Raw genomic sequence first — 26,331 nt, forward strand, 5'->3', positions numbered from 1 at the left:
ACACATTTGCGACAGTGTACACTACTGGTTTTATGTTGTTTTGTCTGCGGGACTTGGAAGCTCACATATTCATAAAGTACTGTAGATGGATCATATACTGTATGCTGTACTATTTGCGTCTGTACCGTATATACTGTATTAAATAATGCAGCGTAATGAGTATTTACTGTATTAAATAATGCAGCGTAATGAGTATTTACTGTATGCAGCGTAATGAGACGCCTTAGTAAAGTAGTCCTTATTATATATTTCAGTATTGTATTTTACGGGAAACCACACGCATGCGCAGTGGTGATTGTAAAAAGCGACATCTGGTGGATGATCGCAGGTATTACACGTAAAGGTAACACCAAACGTTCTGCCTCCGTGCGATTAGGTACGCCTCTCTGTGACTAGGTGTGCCTCCCTACGCCCCGGTACGCTGCGTATGCTCGATCGGGACAAACGCCTCAGCCAGTCAAGATAAAGGTGGCTACATCTGTATGTGTGGATCTTTAAAAATAGTCCAAAATGAACAAAAGCATTTAAATTCCTGACTGGCTTAACATAAATCCAGATCTATAGTTTACCAAAATGTTTTTATTGCTAACATATGTCTAACATGTACAGCAGTGTTTCCGAAATCTGGTCATCCCACACCTGCCGCAGCTTAAATTTTCAGGGTTTCTAATTATGTACAGCCAACTTGGCTGCTTAGATGGGTCAGTAATTATCCTCCAGCAGAAATCCTGAAAATATGAGCTATTGGGGGGGGTGATGACCAGATTTTGGAAACACTCATGTACAGTATATAGGGCATTTTAACAATACAATATCATGCTCCCAAATTTGTCTTGATTTTTTTTGCAAATAGTGGGAGAAGGAGTTGCCTGGTCACGATGAGGTGTGGCATTGTGTGAATTGCTATGGTTTCTGAAGTGCTATCCATCTTTTACTCCCCATGTCACGGAAGTGGCAGGTGCACTTGGCATCAGTTCACGTTTGTGAATGGGACAAAAATATCCCTACATTGTGATTAGTGGAAGGAACAAAGGTGTTAGAAGTTGTGATAGTGAAATGGTAGGGCAAAGCTCTCAAATCAGTACTGTCCCACCAAAATCAGGGCCATTTTGAAGGTATAAAAAGCAAATAATATCCCCTACCTTCTTTACGAAAGAAAAGCATCAAGAGGAACAGTGACATTACATACCAGACATAGAAGGGAGTCCGCATACCCTTCCCTAGAGTACAGACAAGAAAAACAAGTTCTGTACTAAGATATTACGTCTAGTAACAGTTTCTGAAGAGAAAATCCAAAAATGATCAGGACAAAGCAAAAATATTTACTTCTCCAGTCTTCTACTCCATAATCCTTCTTTTCTATTTCCCCCTCTTTATTTTTCTATCTAGTCAAGGGCGTAGCTACCACAAGTGCTGGGAGTGCATCTGCTATGGGGCCCAGATCTGGGAGGGGCCCACATTCTCTATCAAAGTAATATGTGTTATATACATTTCTCACCATCGGGAGGTACATAGAGGCCTTTACAAACTTTTACCTTGGGGCATGCAATATATCTAGGTACGCCCCTGGACCTATTAATTGTAATGTAGTATACAATTAACTGGAGGGAATTATACATTTATAATGTTACATAATATGAACTGGGGGCACTGCTTTGTAGCACAATATGAAGTGGAGGCACTATAGTGTGGAATGGGGGCACTGTCATTTGGCATAATATGAAATGAGGACACTGTATGTCATAATGTGAATTGGGGGTACTGTGTTGCATGATGTGTACTGGCATGTGACATAACGTGAACTAGGGTATTACTATGGTTCATAAAATAAACTAGGGAATTACTATGGGGCATAACATTAACTAAGGCACTACTATATTTCAGTAAGTAAACTAGGGCACTATTATGGGGCATACAATGAACAGCTACTGCAGAGAGGTGTCTCTCTAGAAGCATTGGGACAGAAGCCCCTTAAAAATGTTGCTATGGGACCCACAAAGTTCTGTCTACACCCCTGTAATAGGGTTATTATAGTTACTGCTGTTATTATTATGAAATAATGTGCTCCCTTCTGTAAATTATAGGAATATTAGAAGAAACAGAATCTCCAATGCTGCGCATTCTCTGGTACCAAGTATATGCCAGTATTGCCAATGAAGAGTTGTACAAATTTCTGTAAAGTTACTGGGCTCAGGATGGAGTGATACATCTAAGGAGAGTTGTACCTAAGACTAGGACGGGTTTTCAGAAGTGGAGATGTTGCCCATAGCAACCAAACAGATTACAGCTATTAAGTACTAAAAGGTGCTAGATAAATTGTAAGTAGAATTTGATTGGTTGCTATGGGCAACATCTCCACTTCTATAAACCCGCACCTTAATAAATATACCCCTTATTGTACCTATCCGTATGCTTGGTTTGCTTAGTCATCATTATCACCAGTAGGCACTTGCAACAGCTCTATACTGGGTGGAGAAGATGTTTCTGAAAACATGCAGTATAGAGCTGTTGCAAGTGCCTACTGGTGATAATGATGACTAAGCAAACCAAGCATACGGATAGGTGTGGACAAAATGCATGCAATTCTACATATGGGCAAATATACACATTATTTTGTGCACTCAAGTATATTTATTAAGGTACGGGTTTTCAGAAGTGGAGATGTTGCCCATAGCAACCAAACAAATTACAGCCATTAAGTACTAAAAGGTGCTAGATAAATTGTAAGTAGAATTTGATTGGTTGCTATGGGCAACATCTCCACTTCTATAAACCTGCACCTTAATAAATATACCCCTTATTGCGGGAGCACACGCACCTAGTTAACATCCAACTCAGCATCAGGCCCTATATTTGTAGAAATTGTATGCAGGTTGAGTATCCCATATCCATATAGTCAGAAATACGGAATATTCCAAAATAAAGAATATTTTTAGTGAGACCGAGATAGTGAAACCTTTGTTTTCTGATGGCTCAATGTACACAAACTTTGTTTAATACACAAAATGTAAAATAATATTGTATTAAATGACCTTCAGGCTGTGTGTATAAGGTGTATATGAAACAGAAATAAATTGTGTGTATGTACACAAACTTTGGGCCTCATTCAGACCTGAGCGCTGCTGTGTGTTTTCGCACAGTGGGCGATTATCGATAGACTGCGCATGCACCACAATGCGCACGTGTCACCAAACAACAACAGGCATCGCCGAACAGCGACAGCCTGGTGCGAAAATTTCGATCGCACAGCCATTCGCAAGCTGATTGTGGGTGGTAACTGACCGTTTTCTTGGAGTGTCAGGGAAAACGCAGGCGTTCCCAAGCGGTTTCAGGGTGGGTGGGTGACGTCGGCTCCAGTCCCGATCAGCCTGTTCTCATCGCACTGTAGGAGTAAGTCCTGGGCTGGGCATAGACTGCACACAGTGGGAAAAAAACATTCGATGGTTAGTGAGGTGTGAACGGATTTGCAGCTGTCCGCTGACTGATGGATATTTGTAGCACGGCGCACACATGCGATCGCACACTTGCACGGGCGAATATACACTCCCCTTGGGCGGCGACTATCTGAACGCAGGACAGCAAAATTAGCAGCCCAGCAATCATTACCTACTTTGTTTAATTTACAAAGTTATTAAAAGTATTGCCTAAAATTACCTTCAGACTGTGTGTATAAGGTGTACAGGAAACATAAATGCATTCTGTGCTTAGACTTCGGTCCCAGTATGCTATTATTCCAAAATATGGAAAAATCTGATATCCATAATACTTTTGGTCCCAAGCATTTTGGATATGGGATACTCAACCTGTATTATTAAAGTAGTAATATACTAACTAATATAATTTGTTGTTTCAATCTTCCCTGCTTTTTTTGTCAGTTTTATCACCTGGACATGTTAATGACATTTCCATATGGCATACTTCATAGCAGACTATCTTAGTAGCTGGCTTTGTAAATTTGAACAGTTTGCATTTATTATACTTTAAGCTAATTTTCTGGGTTTGCAGATAATATAGTACTATTTTATTTTGACAGCCTGAAGGAATAGAACATTCTTATTCACAAACTTTGCTCTTGGAGCTGATCAACAATAAACCACAAACCATTTCAACAGCTTTGAACTTTACATTCCCTCCTGATGTAGTACGTGGCAGTGAGAAGGCACTTATCTCTGTTGTTGGTAAGGATAACATTGAATTCTTAAGCTACTACTGTACTGAAGCAGAAGCAACACATACTGTATCACATTCAATTACTATCCATGTCCCTAAATATCAGAATTCCTCCTATAAATGTAAATAAAGTATGTTTATATGCTCAAAGTGACCATGTATTTGCAAACACTTTGCAATAGGAAAAAACACATTCATAATTTCAAGTGTATTATTATTATGATTATTATTACTGTTATTATTAGATAGGCACTCCCAATGTTTTCAATAGTTTAGCAACATGGTAAGAAATGCTGTTTTTTAAACTGTACTTCAAAATATTGGAAGCAATGTGATTATCAATATTGATGGTGTTTACAAATGTCTCACTGGTTGGTTCAAATACATGTGGCCTTCATTCTGTGTTGTGGGTCCTTTGTCTTGCTAATTGCCATTTACAGTAGTTATTTTTCGAGCTGCAGCTTTTCAGAGGCTATATTCAGGAATTCCTAATTACCTTTGAGCATCTCTTAATTCCTACTAAGTGGTCAATCAGTGGAGCTGTGAGCTATTTAAATGCACCAGACACTTACTATTGTAGTTTATATCTGTGGTGTTGACTTACTACTTCTGCTATTGTTTCCTACTGTATGTACTGCATCCAGGTTAGACTGGCCCACAGGGGTATAGGGGAGGGCCCTGCTCCCTGAGGGACCACTCCCTTCTCTAGGGATTAGGTTCCAGACTGTGGGTTATTCAGAGTTGTTAGCAAACCAAAAAAGTTAGCAATTGGGCCTAACCATCTGCACTCCAGGTGGGGCAGATGTAACATGTGCAGAGAGAGTTAGCTGCTTTATTTCTACAGTGCAATTTAGATTTCAGTTTGAACACACTCCACCAAAATCTAAATCTCTCTGCACATGTTACATATGCCCCACCTGCAGTGTAACATGACTTTTTTTGGTTTGCTATCAACTCTGAATAACCCCCATAATATGTACATATTAGTAACCTCAGACTACCCTGACTTGTGACCCACTATTCTATGCTTCTACCTTTTGGCTTCTATGCATCAGCTTTGTGTAGTGAACTTTGCTCTCTAACCATTCACCAGCCTGCCACGCTAGGAATCAACTCAGAGAGCCTGAGCTAAACTCGGATTTCAGCTAGTCCAAACCTCCTTGCGGAGGTGCCTGGTGAACACCAGTGGTTGTCAGACCTGTGTCTCTTTGTTGTTGGCAGAGGTAATAATCTTATCTAGCAGAACCAGTCCTAATATTCGCGCTGAAATCATGACAATGCTATATTTGGGCGGGATGTACTAATCGACATTGCCGCCCAGCGCCATGATGCTAATCACATATGTCCTCCGCGTTCCCTTGTGGCTGCCTGACTTCCGGTATTTGGCCCCGGGAGTCAGTCTGCACATGTGCAGGGTGACGGGGGCAGGCACGAGGCATGCTGGGAGGGATCCGATTGGATCCCTCACACAGTGCTGTGTAGAGAAGCCCATACGCTTCTGTAAGGTATCGCCAGCTAAAGCTGGGGAACCACGGCGCTGACGTGCCGGACGGGGGTTAGTACAGTACATTAGGAAAATGCAGTAAACGGGAGTTTACCGCATTTTCCTTTTAGTACATCCCACCCTTTGACTTCTGTAACCACAGTATGTTCTATTTTCGCCTGCGCTGACTTTGGATTGTTTTCCTGTCAACTGAACTTTGTCTCTGATGTCAGATCCATTACACCAGTACTCCACAACAGTGCATGCTTTCTGAGATTTCTCCAGGACCATAGGTCATTAAATAATTATTCCAGGCAACTGGATAACATTTCCTGCTCTGCTGTGATCTCAAAGTATGCATTGTCAGTGATTTTGAGGACAGGATTGAGATTATTTGTATGTAGTTTTTGGCTGTAAATATGGAGGTTAATTAAAGAATGTTGTAGTTAATTTAGTTTGACAGCACATTATATGTACAAATTGCCTTTTTGATGATTGTACAAACAGATGCTATGCAAACCAATTTTCTTACATGTTGATACAGATGTGCACATAGCGGTAACAGAAACTGCCACTTTACAGAGATTTTGACCTTGTATCATATTTGGTCCACTATATTATTGATTGAAGATTCATGTATGAATTAAATACATATTGCGTTAAGTATGTGAAAGCAAGGATACATTGGGGGTAATCGCTCGCTAGTGTTTTTTTGCAGTCCAGCGTTCACATAGTCACCGCCCACCGGGGAGTGTATTTTAGCTGTGCAAGTGTGCGATCGCATGTGCAGCCGAGCGGTACAACAAAACTTTGTGCAGTCTCTGAGTTGCCCAGGACTTACTCAGCCGCTGCGATAACTTCAGCCTGTCCGGGGCCTGAATTGATGTCAGACACCCGCCCTGCAAACGTTTGTATATGCCTGCATTTTTTCAACCACTCCCTGAAAACGGTCAGTTGACACCCACAAATGCCTTCTTCCTTGCAATCGGCTGTGCGAATGGATTCTTCGTAAAACCCATCGCACAGCAACAATCCATTTGTACTTGAGCGACGCGCCTGCGCATTGCGGTGAATACACATGCGCAGTTTTGACCTGATCGCAGCGCTGCAAAAACCGCTAGTGAGCTATCAGGTCTGAATTACCCCCCATTGACACATGCAGTATTTCAATTGCCACAACTTAATTTTTTATTTCAATTTGTTTAGGTGCACATATTAATGTGATTATGCTATGAAATATACATAACTTGCTAGTTCAAAAGGCTACAAGGAACTTGCGCCCGCCCAAGTCATTTTCAGGCATTTTTTACTGAATTTTTTTAATTGTACTCCTGCCGACCCCCCACATGACATGCAGCCCACCGGACTCGTTACAGTGCATTGTCACCATTCATTCTGTTATTCCATCTCTGCAGTACAGTAACTCTGCCATCCGGTGACATTGCCATGGCTACACGATATGTTATACAGTACCTCTGGTTCTGCCTATGTCTACAAAATTTTACAGGGCCACTTTTTGTTCCCTTTTGTTCCCAATCCACCCCTGGTCTCAAATACAACTGCAGCAAAGACACAAGGAAGGCTGCAATTGCGTACAATCAGGCTTTCTGCGGATGGATGCTGCCCCCCTTGTAACAGGAGGGCTGGTAACAGATGACCAGGAAGATATCCATAAAATAGCTGCTCCAGCAAATTCAGAAATGGCCCTGAAATCCCACCCCCTTGCCTCCATCCTATATGCCAGGGCCAAACCAGTCTTCGAGATCTACCAACAGTTCACATTTTCCAGACCACCTAGCTGGTGCATAGGTGTAGTCATTACTAATTAAGATGCGCTGCATTCATTCCTAACTGAAAATTCTACAGATCTCAACTCACTCCTCTGCCCACCTCCACCTCGTCTCCCTTCCTCACTCTCTGCTCTTGACTTTGCCACTTACTTCACATCCAAAATTGACTCCATACGTAAGGACATCACATCACACCTGACCATCAGTAACCAGCTTTCTCCCATCCCTTACCACCCCTCCCCATCCCTCCCACCAACTTTGACATCTTTCTCCCATGTATCTGGAGAGGAAGTCATGGCCCTCATTCGTTCCTGTCCCCTCACCACCTCCCCACTTGACCCTATCCCCTCCCGCCTCCTCCGCTACCTCTCTCCTTCTGCTTGTTCCCATCTTTCCCACCTTCTCATTCTCTCCCTCTCATCAGGCACTGTCCCCTCTGCCTTCAAGCATGCACTCATCTCTCCTATTCTTAAAAAACCTACCCTTGATCCAAACACTCTCTCCAACTACAGACCCATCTCTCTCCTCCCTTTTGCCTCCAAACTCCTTGAGCGTATTGTCTACAACCGCCTTATTTCCTTTCTTTCCTCACACTCGCTACTTGACCCATTCCAGTCTGGCTTCCGTCCTCTCCACTCCACTTAAACTGCCCTTACAAAAGTATGCAATGACCTCCATGCTGCTAAATCTAAGGGACACTACTCTATACTTATTCTACTTGATCTCTCTGCTGCTTTTGACACTGTGGACCATCCTCTCCTACTGCAAATCCTTCACTCCATTGGTCTGTGTGACACTGCCCTCTCTTGGCTGTCTTCCTACCTCTCTGACCGTTCATTCTCTGTCTCCTCTTATGACTCCACCTCCGCCTCACTTCCACTAACAGTAGGTGTACCCCAAGGTTCTGTCCTTGGTCCTCTTCTCATCTCTCTCTATACATCCTCACTAGGTAAGCTCATTAGTTCTTTTGGCTTCCAATATCATCTCGATGCTGATGACACCCAAATCTATCTTCCTCTCCAGACCTCTCCCCTGCTCTCCTCACTCGTATCTTCAAATGTCTCTCTGCTACCTCTTCCTGGATGTCCCATCGCTTTCTTAAACTTGACATGTCTAAGACCGAGCTGATCATCTTCCCTCCCTCCCGCATAACCTCACCTCCTACAATCTCATTATCTATTGATGGCACTACTATCTCCTCTAGCCCCCAAGTGCGCTGTCTTGCAGTAATCCTTGACTCTTCCCTCTCCTTCAAACCACACATTCAGCACCTCTCACAAACCTGCCGTTTTCATCTAAAAAATATTTCCAGGATCAGATCCTTTCTGACCCAGGATGCTACTAAGACTCTTATCCACTCACTGGTCATCTCCAGACTGGACTACTGTAATCTCCTCCTGACTGGCATTCCTGACAAACACCTCTCTCCACTCCAATCTATCCTCAATGCTGCTGCCCGACTCATTTTCCTCACCAAACGCACTACTCTCCTCTCCTACTAGACCTTTACTGGCTCCCCTTCCCTTTCAGAATCAATTTCAAGCTTCTCACACTCGCTTCCAAAGACCTCACCCACTCCTCTCCCACCTACGTCTCTGACCTTATTTCCCTTTACACTCCCACCCGTCCTCTTCGCTCTGCTAATGCACGACGACTCTCCTGCCTACGGATTACTTCCTCCCATTCCTACCGCCAAGATTTTTCACGTGCTGCACCACTTCTCTGGGATTCCCTACCTTTCCCCCTCAGATTCTCCACCTCTCTACAAAACTTCAAACGGGCTCTCAAGACCCACTTCTTCACCAAACCCAGCCAAATCTCATCCTAAGCCTCTGTTCCACATTCTCTATGTACCCCATCTGTGTCACCCCTGTCTGTCTACCCCTCCCCTTTAGATTGTAAGCTCTCACGAGCAGGGCCCTCTTCCCTCATGTGCTTATCCTTTGTCTTACTTTAATAATCTTCAACTGTACCACATCCAGCAGTCTTCTGCCACCTGATACTTATTCCAGTGTCATCTGCTGATATAACTATGTTTATTTACCCTGTACTTGTCCTATACTGTCATCAACTGTAAGTTGCTGTTTTCCTGTTTGATTATTTATGTACTCTGTAATTGGGTGCTGCGGAACCCTTGTGGCGCCATAGAAATAAAGGATAATAATAAATAATAATAATAATCTCCAGGAGGCCTGGAAAACATGAACTGTTGGTAGATAGATCTCGGGGACCGGTTTGGCCAGCCCTGCTATAGGCTAATCAACATCACCCCACTCCATACAACTACCTCATATCAAATCAGTAACCCTATCCTGCACAGGTTTGTGTGTTTCATTATCTCCTTGCATATAAAATGCACTGTGTCCTACGTAATTAGAAATGTTAGGGCCTATACCAGTCGTATAGTATCTTGAGTAGACAAAAGTAATAGAATTGTAAGAAAATTAGGCATCTGTAGTTTTGTAGTAAAGTTTAATGTACGTCAGGATTTGAAGTAAAGCTACCCACTTTTCAACAGGTAGGCTACAAAATAGATAAGGTTTACTACTGAGTTGGGTTTGCAAATGTAGTAGTAATAATAATAATAATAATAATAATAATACAGCAGCTATGTCAGTGATATGTGCTGTGTAGCAATATTTGTTTGTTTATTTATTTATTTACATTTATTATTGATATAGTGCCAGCATATTCCGTTGTGCTTTACAGTTGGGAAACATAAAAACGTTAGCTTTCATGTACAGTGATGTTTCCATTGGTTTGCATGCTGACTTTGGTTTGTACGCTGAAATTAACAACACTCTGTTCCTTAGGTGATATTCTGGGACCTTCTAGTAGCAACTTGCAGACACTAATTCAGCTGCCTACCGGATGTGGTGAACAGAATATGATCAGATTTGCCCCTTGCATCTTCATATTGGAATATTTAACTAATACAAGACAGCTAAATGAACTTGCTCCTAAACTGATTTCTTACATGAAAGAAGGTATGATTACACTTTTATGTTTATCCAGATGGCAGTTATTTAATATAAAAGATGTGCACTTTCCAATTTTGAACATTGTACTAAACAGATACTCACTGGGGATTTCAGTCTTATGCTCCGCCATTTTCCCAGAGTTTTCCTTACTGCGCATGTGTAAATCTCTGGAATAATGGCCACCCCACCACTTACCAGAGATTTGTAGAGATGCTGCCGCTGGCAGGGGACTCCGGAGAGGTGAGTATTTAAAAAATGGGTGCAAGGTGTACGGTATGGGCCCCACTTGGACCCTTGGGTGCGCCTGTGCACTGCACACACTGCACCCATTATAGATACACCAATGCACACATTATACATTGGCAACTCACCCTTTGGTACAATTAGGCAGATGTATTAAGCCTGGAGAAGTGATAAAGCTGTGATAAGTGGAAAGTGATAATGCACTAGCCAATCAGCTCACAGCTGTCAATTTACATATTGGAGCTGAGTGGCTGGTGCATTATCACCTTGCACTTATGACAGCTTTATCACTTCTCCAGGCTTAATACACCTGCCCCATAATAACAAAGACAAAATATTATCAATGGTTTTATCATCAAATCTATGTAATATAACAAAGTTATATCTTATACAGATGACAAACGAATTATATTTTCAGACCTTTTGTTTATTTACCTTGTCTGTTTCCCACAGTGTAATAAATCACAGACATATTGAGTGTCAGTTATGTTAATCCTGAAGCAATAGATATTTTTGTTATTCACAGTCATGCAGTAATTAAAATATGATTTTCCTTAGCTATGGCTTAAATTAAAATTGACCTACAGTACATAAGAATTCTCTTTCTTTCATACCTATTATCCACCCAATATCAATAACTCATGCAAAAACCAGAACAAATGGAAACGGTTATATTTCAGCTTATTGGCTGTAGTTGATGTAATATAGACAAATTCTACCCTGAATCTGCTAAATCATTTTCTTTGCTTGTGGCTGAATAGTCAACCAGGAATAAATAAATGTGAAATGTATCTAACTCAAGGCTGAAAGGGGTAACCAAATATAGAAAACTGTTGCATGTATCTAGGGGATCCGGTTAGGATACCGGCTGTTAGGATTCCAGTAGTCAGAATACCGCCAGTATCCCAAACAGGTTCACCATCCTGGCATCGGAATCCTAACAGCCGAGATGCCGAACGAACTGACACTGTGCCACACGAAAGGTAAGCTATGTGCGCCCGGGGGTGGGGGGGGGGAAGGATTATCTTTAGGCTGCGGGCTAGGGTTAGGGTTAGGCTGCTGCCCCAGGGGTTTAGGGTTAGGCTGTGGGGAGGGGGTGTTAGGGTTAGGCACTCCCCCAGGAAAGGTTAGGGTTAGGCTGCGGGGAGGGGGGGGCGGTTATGGTTTGGTTGATTCTATATCAGAGTGGAAGAAGGAACCTTCTGACATACCTAGGGGAGGAGACACGTCACCAGGGGGAGGAGCTACGGCCGAACAGGGTACCCGAAAAGTACCCTCGCGGGCTCGCTTTGCTCGCCACGCTTCGGGCTCGGTGGCTCGCTTCGCTCGCCACCTAATTACTTAATGGTAATAGTTGGTGGCGTGGATAGTAGAGGCACTATCCCGCTGGCCTAGCTTCTCCCCCTTGTGTCGTGGCTCCTCCCCCTGACGGAAAAGGTCCCTTAGGCTACTTGGATCTAGCATCAACCGTTATGGTTTGGCACCACCTGGGTGGATAGTGCTAAAAATGCATTTACACGTGGGTTTGGTAAATAGTTATTTTTGACAAGTACTTAGACTATGACTAAGACTTACAATGGAGAATTTGGAGATTCAGCCATGTGTGGCTTCATTCTTAGCCCTGTCACTAGTGAATTTATTTGTGTCACTGTATGTCTGGCTGAATATAGTGATTGCGGCCATAGGTGTGCGCAGGGGGGGTGCCTGGTGCGCACAGGCACCCCCTAATGTCTGGCACCCTGATCTCACATGCCTGATGCAGCGATCGCAGAGCAGGCTGATTACTGTCCCCTCTGCGCTGCACCCCGTCAGGACTGCATTACTGACTGGACACCTGGGTTAATCAAGGGTGCCACTGCCACCGGCTTTCAAATTCCCGGCTCCACCTCAATGTATAAAAACAGCGTGATGTGACGTGATGACGTCATGCTGCTCACACGTCCACCCGTCACACGCCCACCTCTCTCCTTCTATTCTATGCCAACACCAGCCACTGATGAGGTTCAGCATGCAGCCAGCGTTCCTCTTAGGAAGACAAATTCAATACTGGCAGACGGCCGGCAGCAGCATTGACACGTCACTTGTTTTTCCAGGAGCAGCAGCAGTACTAGTCTGCGACTGTCAGTGTCAGTGAGTGACTGACTTGTAAGTAAGCTGCTGCAGCTTGCAGGGGAAAGAGAGGGGGAGCCAGACCAGGCTGAGGAGGAGCAGTGTAATTGCAGTGAGTGCCATCAGGGGTGTTTGTTTGGTGCACACCACAACATCTGACAATGTATCTGCATTATTAGGATTGGTACAAAGTTGGATATTTTATATGCGTTGACCATCAATAGATGGTGCTAGACACGCCCAAAAGGCGGTGCTAGACACACCCCTCCGACGGTGCACCCCCTAATAAAATGTGCTGCGCACGCCAGTGATTGCGGCAGGATTGAATAGAATGGGAGGCTCTATTTCATTTTGAGATTAATGTATTGTATAAATGGACTTTCTTCATAAGTTGTAATATTGGGTTTTATTTTGCCTTTTAGCGATAGCACCATGTTTGTTTGCTTCTGGTATTCAGATAAGGGGAAGACACCCGGGGAAGGTCAGGCACAGGGGTGCACCATTTAAATATAGTTTTTATACTGTTTATGTTAAAACCGTACACAACAAGCATATTTATTTATACCCACATTGCCATTTTGTATTTCTGCTTTTTCTGTGTGATATAGCTTAAATATGTGAGACATCCAGGCACAACAATAGATATTTTCTTACAGATGTGTCCACTTACATCTTTGCTATTTTGCTTAATTTGGCACAACATGCAAAACACGGCTAAGGTGTTTTTCACAAGTAGCGCGTGGATGGATTTTTAAATTTTTGTTTGCCATAATAGAATATGTATAAAGTAACATATTAAAGAAGCAAATTAAGAAAAATCACAAGGCATGGCTTAATCTTTGAGTCTATGGCATGCAAAACCAAGCCATACATAGCGGGATATAGCAAAGATGTAGATTCAGGAAGTTATGGGTTTTGAAAATATTTCTCACATGAGCACTATTGTGTCTAGTGCATGTTAAGCTTTCTGCACATGTGGTTTATATGGGTGTAGTACTGCTGACCGGCGGTCAGGAGACCGCCGGTCAGCTTACCGACGCCAGGATCCCGGCGGGGAGGGGCGAGTGCAGCAAGCCCCTTGCGGGCTCAGTGACGATCTGCAGTCGCCACGGGTTCTTTTCCCACTCTATGGGTGTCGTGGACACCCACGAGTGGAAATAGTCCCTGTTGGTCGGCATGCCGACCATCGGGATAGTGAGCCGTCGGGCTGGTGGAGGAGGTCATGTGACTGTCGGTCAGCTGACCGGCGGTCACATGAATACCACCCGTTTATATATACTTTATAGAATTCTGGGGGTCATTCAGATCTGAACGCTGCTGTGCGTTTTCGCACAGTGGGCGATCAGGTACTTAATGCGCATGCGTATGCACCGCAATGCGCACGTGTGTCAGACAACAACAAAGGGCATTGCTGGTCAGCGACGGGATGATACAAAAAATCCGTTCGCACGGGCTTTCACAAGGTGATTGACAAGAGGAAGCCGTTTATGGGTGGTAACTGACCATTTACTGGGAGTGTTAGGGAAACCGCAGGCGTGTCCAAGCGTTTTCAGGGGCAGTGTCGCACATCAACTTCGGCCCCGATCAGCCTGATGTGATCGCACTGGAGGAGTAAGTCCTGGGCTGCGCAGAGACTGCATACACTGAATTTTTTTAGCAGCTCGGCGTACACATAGCATTGCACACTTGCACAGCAAATTTACACTCGACCTGTAGGCAGCGACTATCTGAGCGCAGGACAGCAAAAATCGCAGCCCAGTGATCAGATCTGAATGATCCCCTCTGTTCTATCAATATTTAATTTATTTTTATCTATCTAGAACAGCATAACAAGATCTGCAGAGATTTGTAAGAAAAGCTATACTTGTACAGCACTTAAGACATAAATAATACATCATATTCAAAGTAGCATATTTGTATAATTATTCATCCTTAACTATTATTTATTTGTTGATGATAAACATGTGTTTGAATGAACTAAATATATAGATGTAGCCACGCTCATCCATCTTGCGTCTAGCGTCAGGTACGACTCATTTATCTTTATGCGCATGGCGCCATGCGCATGTCTCATTCGCACTCGCGACTATAGGTTTTCTATGGAGCTGAGCACAGGTGCCACTAGCCGCATCTCAGTGTACTAAGGGGGTAATTCATATCTGATCGCTGTTCTATACGCACGCAGCATACGCAAGTTTGCGAATTGAACGCATGCGTGCAAACAAAGAAAAACACGCCTATCACGTATGAATGCACAAAATGTGCAGCAGTGCACAAAAGAGGTGTTTACTATGCTGCTTCGCATAGGAGCGATGCGTTAGCAAGGTTGCAAATAGCACTACCTGCATCATGGAGCTTGTCGTACATGTGCTTTGCATTCGCTAGTTTGCAAATAATCGCACAATGTTTTTGTTTTATTTTTTTAAATAAGAATTTATTGAACCAATCAACCTAAAGAATCAAAATGTTATTGAACCATTAAGTGATCAAACACTGCAAATTGAAGAGTTTGACAACCTACTATAATTGCTCAATGACATTCAGCAATTAAGGCAACAAAGGGGGTCATTCCGAGTTGTTCGCTCGCAAGTGGATTTTAGCAGATTTGCTCATGCTAAGCCGCCGCCTACTGGGAGTGAATCTTAGCATCTTAAAATTGCGAACGATGTATTCGCAATATTGCGATTACACACCTCGTAGCAGTTTCTGAGTAGCTCCAGACTTACTCGGCATCTGCGATCATTTCACTGCTTGTCGTTCCTGGTTTGACGTCACAAACACACCCAGCGTTCGCCCAGACACTCCCCCGTTTCTCCAGCCACTCCTGCGTTTTTTCCGGAAACGGTAGCGTTTTTTCCCACACGCCCATAAAACGGCCTGTTTCCGCCCAGTAACACCCATTTCCTGTCAATCACATTACGATCGCCAGAACGATGAAAATGCCGTGAGTAAAATTCCTAAGTGCATAGCAAATTTACTTGGCGCAGTCGCAGTGCGGACATTGCGCATGCGCATTAAGCGGAAAATCACTGCGATGCGAAGATTTTTACCGAGCGAACAACTCGGAATGACCCCCAAACATATCCTCAAAATATGTGGCAGATGTATTAACCTGGAGAAGGCATAAGGAAGTGATAAACCAGCGATAAGTGCAAGGTGATAAATCCACCAGCCAATCAGCTCCAATATGTAAATGAACAGCTAGGAACTGATTGGCTGGTGCGTTTATCACCTTCCACTTATCACTGGTTTATCACTTCCTTATGCTGTCTCCAGGCTTAATACATCTGTCCCTATGTTTGATGTCCTATTTCCACAAAACCCTTTTCTCTTACGTCCTAGAGGATGCTGGGGACTCCAAAAGGACCATGGGGTATAGACGGGATCCACAGGAGCTTGGGCACACTTAAAAGACTTAATCTGGGTGTGAACTGGCTCCTCCCTCTATGCCCCTCCTCCAGACCCCAGTTAGACTTTGTGCCCAGGAGTGACTGGATGCACACTAGGGGAGCTCTCCTGAGTTTCTCTAGAAAATACTTTGTTAGGTTTTTTATTTTCAGGGAGACCTGCTGGCTACAGGCTCCCTGCAGCGTGGGAGTGAGGGGAGAGGAGCAGACCTACTTCTTCTTAGTTAAGGGCTCTGCTTCTCGGCTACTGGACACCATTAGCTCCAGAGGGTTCGATCACTTGGTGCGCCTAGCTGCTTGTTCCCGAAACCGCGCCGTCACCCCCTCACAGAAGCCAGAAGAAAGAAGTCGGGTGAGTATGAGAAGATCAGAAGACTTCAGGACGGCAGAAGACTTCAGTAATGGAAGGTACAGCACAGCGGTAACGCTGTGCTCCATGCTCCCACACACATCACCAACGGTATTTACTGGGTGCAGGGCGCTGGGGGGGGGGGGGGCGCCCTGGGCAGCATGTTACTGGAGTTTTGGGGATGGCAGAGAGCTTTTCGGTGCCTTGGCACCGTTTCCAGAAACTCCCGCCGGCATTTTTCATTTTTAAATTTGGCGGGCCGAAGCGCGCCGGGAAGGGGGCGGAGCTTCGTCCCGCGGCTCACAGGCGCCATCTTCTCCTTCAACACGCGGCTGAATGGAGACGCTGCCGGGACCTCCACATTCCTCAGACAAGTAACTGGGAGATATTCAGAAGGCGGGGCCACAGTGTGGTGCTAATTATCATTACAAAGCAGCGCTGGGTACATATCTTTTCTTGGGATATATGGACGCTGGGGTGTGAGCTGGCATACTCCCTCTGTGTCCTCTATCTGGGCTTCATTGTGGGCCTGTCACCTAGCTGGGACGTTCTGTGTGGTGTTGTGTGTCGGTACTACGTGTTGGCATGTCTGAGGCTGAATGTTATTCACCAGAGGAGGTTATTGGGGGAGCGGATTCGGGGCTAGATTTGGGACTGTCGACGCAGCCGACACCTGATTTACTCGCATTGCTCAGTACGATAAATTCGAATGTTGCTTCTTTATCAAAGAGGTTAGATAAGTCTGAGTCACAGACGCAGGTGTGAAAAAAGTCCATGGAAGAGGCTTTGTCTCAGGTTCAGACCCCATCCGGGTCGCAAAAGCGGCCATTTACTCAGGTGGTAGATACTAATACCGACACGGACTCTGATTCCGAGGTCGATTTCACTGAGGCTGCTTTACATCCACGGTTAGATAAGAGTATTCAGTACATGATTGTGGCTATAAAAGATGTTTTACGCATTTCTGATGAACCTGAGGTACAGGAAACAAGGATTTGCTTGTTCAAGGGAAAAAAACCTGAGGTGAAGTTTCCCCCCTCTCATGAAATGAATACTCTTTGTGAAAAGGCTTGGGAGTCGCCGGATAAGAGGTGGCAGATTCCCAAGAGAATTTACATGGCGTATCCTTTCCACTCTGATGACAGGGAAAAATGGAAGGCGTCTCCAAATGTTGACAAAGCTCTATCTCGTTTGTCTAAGAAAGTGGCACTTCCGTCCCCTGACACGGCAGCTCTCAAGGATCCGGCGGATCGTAAGCTGGAGACGTCTTTGAAGTCCATTTTCGCTAATTCGGGTGCATTGCTCAGACCTGCTGTGGCGTCGGTATGGGTGAGTAGTGCTATTGCTAAATGGGCTGAGAATTTAGCTAATGATATGGATACCCTTGATAAAGATAATGTCCTTTTGACTCTCGGTTATATCAAGGACGCTGCAGATTACCTGAAGGATGCGGCGAGGGACGTCTGTCTCTTGGGTTCAAGAACCAATGCCATGTCGATATCAGCCAGGAGGGCGTTGTGGATCCATCAATGGCACGCTGAAGCCGACTCCAAGAGGGCTATGGAAGCGTTACCCTTCAAAGATACTGTCTTGTTTGGGGACGGCTTGGCTGACCTGGTCTTGACCACGACTGCAGGTAAGTCCTCTTCTCTTCCTTATATTCCCACACAACAGAAAAAGGCACCACATCAGCAAATGCAGTCCTTTCGTCACAATAAATACAGGCGTGGAAAAGGTTCTTCCTTCCTCGCTTCAAAAGGTAGAGGAAGGGGAAGGAAACCTCCTGCAGGCTCAGGCGCCCAGGACCAAAAGTCCTCCCCTGCTGCTACCAAGTCCACCGCATGACGCTGGGGCTTCCCTGGGGGAGTCCGGACCGGTGGGGGCCGTCTACGAATATTCAGTCAGGTCTGGATTCAATCAGACCTGGATCCTTGGGTCCTAGAGATTGTGTCTCAGGGATACAAACTGGAGTTTCAGGACCGGTTTCACCGGTTCTTCATTTCGGCATTACCAGTAGCTCTTCCGGACAGGGAGGTGGTGCTGGCAGCGATTAAAAAATTGTGTCTACAGATGGTCATTGTTCCCGTTCCCTCGTCCCAGCGGGGGGAGGGGTTCTACTCGAGCCTCTTTGTTGTACCGAAACCGGACGGTTCGGTCAGACCAATTCTAAATCTAAAATCTCTCAATCCATACTTGAAAGTTTTCAAGTTCAAGATGGAATCCCTTCGAGCGGTAATTGCCAGCCTGGAAGGGGGGGATTTTATGGCGTCAGTCGACATAAAGGATGCCTACTTACATGTCCCGATATATCCTTCGCATCAGGCCTTCCTCAGGTTTGCGATACAGGATTCTCATTACCAATTTCAGACGTTGCCGTTTGGGCTCTCCACGGCTCTGAGGATTTTCACCAAAGTCATGGCGGAAATGATGGTTCTCCTTCGCAAACAAGGGGAACCAATTATCCCGTACTTGGACGATCTCCTGATAAAGGCGAGGTCCAAGGAACGGTTGCTGAAAAGTGTAGATTTGTCACTGTCGGTTCTGCGACAGCACGGTTGGGTACTCAATTTGCCAAAATCTCAGTTGATTCCGACCACTCGGCTGCCTTTTCTGGGCATGATTCTGGATACGGATTTACAGAAAGTATTTCTTCCAGAAGAAAAGGCTCTGGAACTGCAGGCGATGGTCAGGGAACTTCTGAGGCCGACAAGTGTGTCAATCCATCACTGTACTCGGGTTCTGGGGAAGATGGTTGCGGCGTACGAAGCCATTCCATTTGGCAGGTTTCATGCCCGGGTGTTTCAGTGGGACTTGCTGAGCAAATGGTCCGGGTCTCACCTGCACATGCACATGCATCGGAAGATAAGTCTATCTCCCAGAGCCAGAATTTCTCTCCTGTGGTGGCTACAAGATCATCACCTCCTAGGGGGACGCCGTTTCGTTATCCAGGATTGGGTGCTTCTAACAACAGATGCAAGTCTCCGGGGCTGGGGCGCAGTCACCCAAGGAAGAAACTTCCAGGGAAAATGGTCGCTCCAAGAAGCCTGTCTCCACATAAATGTTCTCGAGTTAAAAGCCATTTACAACGGCCTGCTGCAAGCAAGAAGCCTTCTTCAGGGTCGACCTGTCCTGGTACAGTCAGACAACATCACAGCAGTGGCGCATATAAACCGTCAAGGCGGAACAAGGAGCAGAGTGGCAATGGCGGAGGCCACAAGAATCCTTCGCTGGGCGGAACAACACGTGAGCGCCCTGTCAGCAGTCTTCCTACCGGGAGTGGACAACTGGGAAGCAGATTTCCTCAGCAGACACGATCTCCATCCGGGAGAGTGGGCTCTTCACCAAGAGGTATTTGCAGAGGTGACAAAACGTTGGGGAATTCCGTTGATCGACATGATGGCGTCTTGTTTCAACAAGAAGCTCCCGAGGTATTGTTCCAGGTCAAGGGACCCCCAAGCCAGTGCAGTGGACGCCCTGGTGTCTCCGTGGGTTTTCCAGTCGGTGTATGTGTTTCCTCCACTTCCTCTCATTCCAAAGGTACTGGGGATCATTCGACGAGCAAGGGTTCAGGCGATTCTCGTCGTTCCAGATTGGCCAAGAAGGGCCTGGTACCCGGATCTTCAGGAATTACTGGTGGAAGATCCTTGGCCGCTTCCTCTAAGAGAGGACCTGTTGTTGCAGGGTCCATGCGTGTTTCCAGACTTACCGCGGCTGCGTTTGACGGCATGGAGGTTGAGCGCCAGATCTTAGCTCGTAAGGGTATTCCCAGGGAGGTCATTCCAACTCTAATTAAGGCTAGGAAGGAGGTTACGGCGAAGCATTATCACCGTATTTGGAGAAAGTATGTTTCCTGGTGTGAGTCTAAAATGGCTCCTGCGGAAGATTTTCACTTGGGTCGCTTTCTCCACTTTTTACAGGCGGGAGTAGATGCAGGCCTGAAATTGGGTTCCATCAAAGTGCAGATTTCGGCTTTGTCTATTTTCTTTCAAAAAGAGTTAGCTGTCCTCCCAGAGGTTCAGACTTTTGTAAAAGGAGTAATGCATATCAATCCTCCGTTTGTGCCTCCTGTAGCTCCATGGGACCTTGATGTAGTCTTACGGTTTCTCATGTCTTCCTGGTTTGAACCTTTTTCATAAGGTTGAGTTTAAATTTCTCACTTGGAAGGTAGTTATGCTATTGGCACTGGCGTCTGCCAGGCGGGTGTCAGAGTTGGCGGCCTTATCTCATAAGAGCCCGTACTTGATTTTTCATTCGGATAGGGCGGAATTGAGGACTCGTCAACAATTTCTTCCGAAGGTGGTTTCTTCATTTCACATTAACCAACCTATTGTGGTCCCGGTGGCTACGGAAGCTGTGGCGATTCCAAAATCTCTGGATGTTGTAAGAGCGTTGAAGATTTACGTCACTAGGACAGCTGTTGCTAGGAAAACTGAGGCGCTGTTTGTCTTGTATGCTTCCAACAAAATTGGTCATCCTGCTTCAAAACAGACTATTGCACGCTGGATTTGTAGTACGATTCAGCAGGCTCATTCTTCGGCCGGACTACCGGTGCCGAAGTCAGTAAAAGCCCATTCTACCAGGAAAGTGGGCTCATCTTGGGCGGCTGCCCGAGGCGTCTCGGCTACTTGGTCGGGTTCAAACACTTTTGCTAAGTTCTATAAGTTTGATACCCTGGCCGATGAGGACCTTGCGTTTGCTCAGTCGGTGCTGCAGAGTCGTCCGCACTCTCCAGCCCGTTCTGGAGCTTTGGTATAATCCCCATGGTCCTTTTGGAGTCCCCAGCATCCTCTAGGACGTAAGAGAAAATAGGATTTTGGTACTTACCGGTAAATCCTTTTCTCCTAGTCCGTAGAGGATGCTGGGCGCCCGTCCCAGTGCGGACTATTACTTGCAGTGTTTTCTTGCTGGTTAAATTAGTTTATACACGGGTTGTGTATTTCTTGTTTCAGCTTCTTGCTGGTGTTAATTCATACTGTTATCTGGTTTAAAGTTACTCTGGTTGTACGGTATGTTTGTGGTGTGGGCTGGTATGTTTGTAGCCCTTAGTTTAAACAAAAATCTTTTCCTCGAAATGTCCGTCTCTCCTGGGCACAGTTCCTATAACTGGGGTCTGGAGGAGGGGCATAGAGGGAGGAGCCAGTTCACACCCAGATTAAGTCTTTTAAGTGTGCCCAAGCTCCTGCGGATTCCGTCTATACCCCATGGTTCTTTTGGAGTCCCCAGCATCCTCTAAGGACTAGGAGAAAAGGATTTACCGGTAAGTACCAAAATCCTATTTTAAAAAAAAAACCCTATGTAAAGATACATAAATGAATGAATGTTGGAAAACCGAAAAATAGACAGATATACTATAGAAAAAAACAGAGGATACATGACATAGAATAGATGCAGATAAAACACTCTATGCAGTTTAAAATAACACAACACACAAAAAGTTTTTTTTTTTTTTTTTTTTTTACTTTTTAACACAAAAAAACCCAAAGCAAAACAAACATAATTTGTAAAAATTATTCAAATTTGTCAAATATATATTTTTAAAACAATAATGTTCTCTAGGAGGGCTTTTGCATCCGGATGCCCGACATGCGATCTCCATCCTCTGCATCTGGAATAAATGTTTGGATAATAAATAAATAAATTACTTACAAACATTCTGCAAAATTACAGCAATGTTCTTAACACATTTCACTGTCAAGACTGACACCTACACAGTGAGCTGGTGAACTGTTTTTTGATCCACAAATTCCAGAAACAAATCATGTTACATGCATTTAAAATACATTTCAATCTTAATTACACGAAACACTACAAACACTACAATCCATGCACTCATTATGTGCTGCATTGATTATTACAATTCTCTTCTGGGATCAGTACTAAATGCCGCCGCAAATACCGACGCCGGAATCCCGACCACACAATCCCGACAGGGGTGGCGAGCGGAACGCAGCCCCTTGCGGGCTCGCTTCGCTCGCCATGCTGCGGGCACGGTGCCTCGCTACGCTCGGCACACTATTATATTCTCCCTCTATGGGTGTCGTAGACACCCACGGAGGGAGAATATGTCGGGATTGTGGCGGTCGGGATTGTGGCGGTCGGGATTCCAGCATCGGTATTTCGACCGCCGGGATTCCGGACGGCGGCATCTTGATCGCATCCCTCTCTTCTTACTGGCCTTCCGAATATAACACTTTCACCACTACAATCCATTATAAAAGCAACAGCAAACCAAATACTACACACAAAACTACATTGTGAGCCTATCCACTCTGTCACACCCATTGTTTTTCATATGCATTATCCATATTTTTAAGGCACATGCACTAATGTTTCTGGGGTTGTTGTTTTTTTTGTTTTTGTTTTTTTTAAGTTAATTGGTACTTACAAAAAAGTTTTTTTTTTAAATTTTTATTAAAAGCATAACAAGCACTTTTATTTATATTCTGTGCAAATTGCCTGAAATTTCTGACATGATCATAACTCCAACATACCTGAAATATCGGGCAACTAATTTCTTTCGCATTGCATGTCCGCGTTCGTACTCTCGGCCGCGGCCCCAGAAACAGCCAACCCCTGGCTCCTCATCCTCTGGGGCCAATATTTCTTGTTGGGCCAGTGCCACATGACTACTTATAGCAATATTGGGGGTCATTCTGACCCAATCGCACACTGCACTTCTTCGCAGCGGTGCGATCGGGTTGAAACTGCACATGTGCGTTGTTGCCCAGAGACGGCTGTCGCCGGGCAACGACATCGGGAACGAGGAAAGCGGTCACAGCGGCGACCGCAAGAAGATTGACAGGAGGAAGGCATGTCGGCGCGTCAACTGACCGTTTTACGGGAGTGGTCCAGCGAACGCAGGCGTTTTGAGGGCGGATGTCTGACATCAAATCCGGGACCTGCATCGCTGGATCCGTCGCAAATGGTAAGTAGGTATAGGGCTGGTCTTGTTTTGCTAGAAACCTTTTTTAGCATAGCAGGGCTGCACAAGCGGTCGCAGCCCTGCTATGCGAAAATACACCCCCCCATAGGCGGCATCAGGTTGATCGCACAAGCAGCAAAAAATTGCTATGTGCGATCAACTCGGAATGACTCCCATTGTGCAGGATTGCACACAGGATCACTATCTTACCAACCATTCCACCTGTCTGGTGGATGTAAGTGCAGCGTTAAATGCAGATTGTGGTTCTGGTGTTTAAGTCATGAGCCAGGGGGTGTAAGGATATCCACTATCTCCTGACAAAAAAAGGGATGTCCAAATTAACACACAAAAACACTTTAACCTTTTAACACATGAAGACCCAGAAACTCACCCAGGATCCACGTGTCTTGGGCTTCTAAAATGGATAATTTGTGCCAAATACCTGATTGTTGAATCACGTGAGAATCATGGGCACTTTCTGGGTACCATGCATTCAGGGAAAGGATCTGGTGTGATGGGCCACAATCCACCATCACATTCAAAGAATGGAACATTTTTCTATTCCTAAAGATAATTTCATTATGTGATGGAGCCACAAGTGGAATGTGTGCCCCATCCACTACCCCAATAACGTGTGGGAAGCCAACAATTGCTCGGAATTGTTGCTTCACCACAGCTAGGGACTCCACATCAAATGACATTGATATGAACTGCTTAGTTCTTTTAAGAAACACCCCAATTACGCGCCTCAGGATCCTTGAGAATGAGCCCTGGGAGACGCCTCCCAGGACTCCAACAATATCCTGGAAGGATCCTGAGGTCCTAAAGTGTAAGACAGCAATTAATTATGTCAGTGGTGGAATTCCTGTAGGATTGCGATTTTTACTCTCTAGGTCACTCTCTATTATTGAGAGAGTTTCTAGGATGACATGAGGGGGCAGCCTATAGCGCTGCTGCTGCACCACCTCATCATCTGGCATTCCAAAAAGGGTGACACAGGTTCGAAAGATCCTAGGCCTTGCATACCTCTTTTGCCTTCGAGGATGAGGTGCATGTTGGGGTTGGCCGTTTAAGGCATACAGATATGCTGCCGTAGCCAACTGCAAATATCATTTTTCAGAGTGTTAATTTTTAAACATTTGAAGTTTGATAATTATTGACAAGCTAATTTAACCACTACAATCAACTTACAGGTGTGCTGTTTTCCATCATTACATTTTGTACAACAGGAGGAAAGGGACATTAAAAAAAACAGGTTGATTTTGCCATGTAAATGATTGCCACTTTAAAAAAAACAGGAGAATTTTACCAAAATCTTTCTGATTCTCACACCCTATTACATTTCACCCGAAAAATGCTAATTCCATCCTCAAAATGCTACACCAAAAACATGCATCCTTGAGAAGTAAACACAAACAAAAAAAAGAAATGACACATACACCACAAACCGCAAACCAACACAAAACACATGCATATACTTACCAGCGGAATACAAGTAATGGGACAATCAGCAAAAGGCTGTCAAAAATAAAGAGCCTACTCCGGCAAAAACACAAATAAAAAATAACACGCACGTTTGAGAAGTAACCCCAAACACTGGAAAAATATAATGAAAACTAAAATAAACTTTGGTAAAAATTTACAAACTAACACAGCACTACAACACACACTTACCAGCGTAAAAAAAAAAAAAAAAAAGATGTCCAACACACAACAAACGTTCTTTATAAACAGCAAATGTCCCCTTTAAGAGCAAACAATAAATCTTACATTATTTTTGAAACATGCTGTGCGACCGCAACCCACCATATACAATAAAATGCATAAATAAAATTTGAGATGAAGAAAAAATGCACTGCTTTGCACAATACCCAAAAAAAAACCTTACACAACACACCTACAAATGGACATGTGTTACAGAAGCACGCTGTGCGAAAGCAAGCAACCGTTAGTACACCACATACTGTACTTACCAGCAGGGGCTGATTGGCCCACCAAGACACCATGACAGATTCCGATGGGCCAGTCCAATATCCCCCTCAGCCAGGCTGATTCACACTCAGGCTGGGCTGGCTCACACTGCGTCCAGTACTTGCGGTTCATTGGAACGCAATCCGGAAGTTAGGCTAGCGGGCACTTCCAGGTTCCACTAGCCGTGAAAAGTGGTGAAGCTGTTCTACCAATGGGGGACCTGGAGACAATCTGGGACAACTTGGGATAATCTCTTATGCAAATTCCTTCAGCCTTGTAGCTGCCCAATGTCTGTCCATGATGATGGGCCTATTTATGTAATGCGGTGGCTACGTATGTAATGCGGTGGCTATGTATGTAGTGGGGTGCTATACGTGTAATGTGCTATTTGCATATTGCGGTGCTATACGTGTAGTGCGGTGCTATACCTGTAATGTGGTGCTATTCATGTAATAATGTGGTGGCTATGTATGTAATCAGGGGCGGATTGGCCACTGGGACAGATTCCGCTACGCTGGTCCCCTGTGTCTGTGTTTCACTACTTGTGTGTGCTCCCTCCCTAGTGTGTGTTCCCCCTCCCTCTACTTTGACACATATATGGTTAAAAAAAGGGTTTGTAGAATGAAAAGTCAATAAAATCAGAAGTAGATTAAAGGGTTGACTGCAGTGTCAGTAGACACTGAGAGTGGGCATATCAGTCTTTGTATATTCAGACCTACGGATGTACATCAGGGAAGGGCATTGTAGCAGCATATGCATAAAGTCGCAGGTAAACATTAGCATAATGTAAAGCAAAGGAGGCCCAAACTGTGTTCATCTCAGAATCGGGACCTCTGAGGAGTTACCACGTCCTCTTGACAGACCCCTCCCCCCCAACAGATTCCGCCCCCATTAGGGATGCTTCCA

At 44.8% G+C, this 26,331-nt stretch overlaps 1 protein-coding gene across 1 annotated transcript in view; it reads left to right on the forward strand.

Moving 5' to 3' along the window:
* Positions 1 to 26,331, forward strand: part of CD109 (CD109 molecule) — a 559,535-nt gene that overhangs the window by 355,043 nt on the left and 178,161 nt on the right. Inside the window, exons 23-24 of the mRNA XM_063916820.1 lie at positions 4,034 to 4,178; positions 10,257 to 10,430. Coding sequence (XP_063772890.1) covers positions 4,034 to 4,178; positions 10,257 to 10,430 — 319 coding nt within the window. The remainder of the gene's footprint in view (positions 1 to 4,033; positions 4,179 to 10,256; positions 10,431 to 26,331) is intronic.

The sequence above is a fragment of the Pseudophryne corroboree genome, chromosome 4, assembly GCF_028390025.1.
Source record: "Pseudophryne corroboree isolate aPseCor3 chromosome 4, aPseCor3.hap2, whole genome shotgun sequence".
NCBI classification, from domain to species: Eukaryota; Metazoa; Chordata; class Amphibia; order Anura; family Myobatrachidae; genus Pseudophryne; species Pseudophryne corroboree.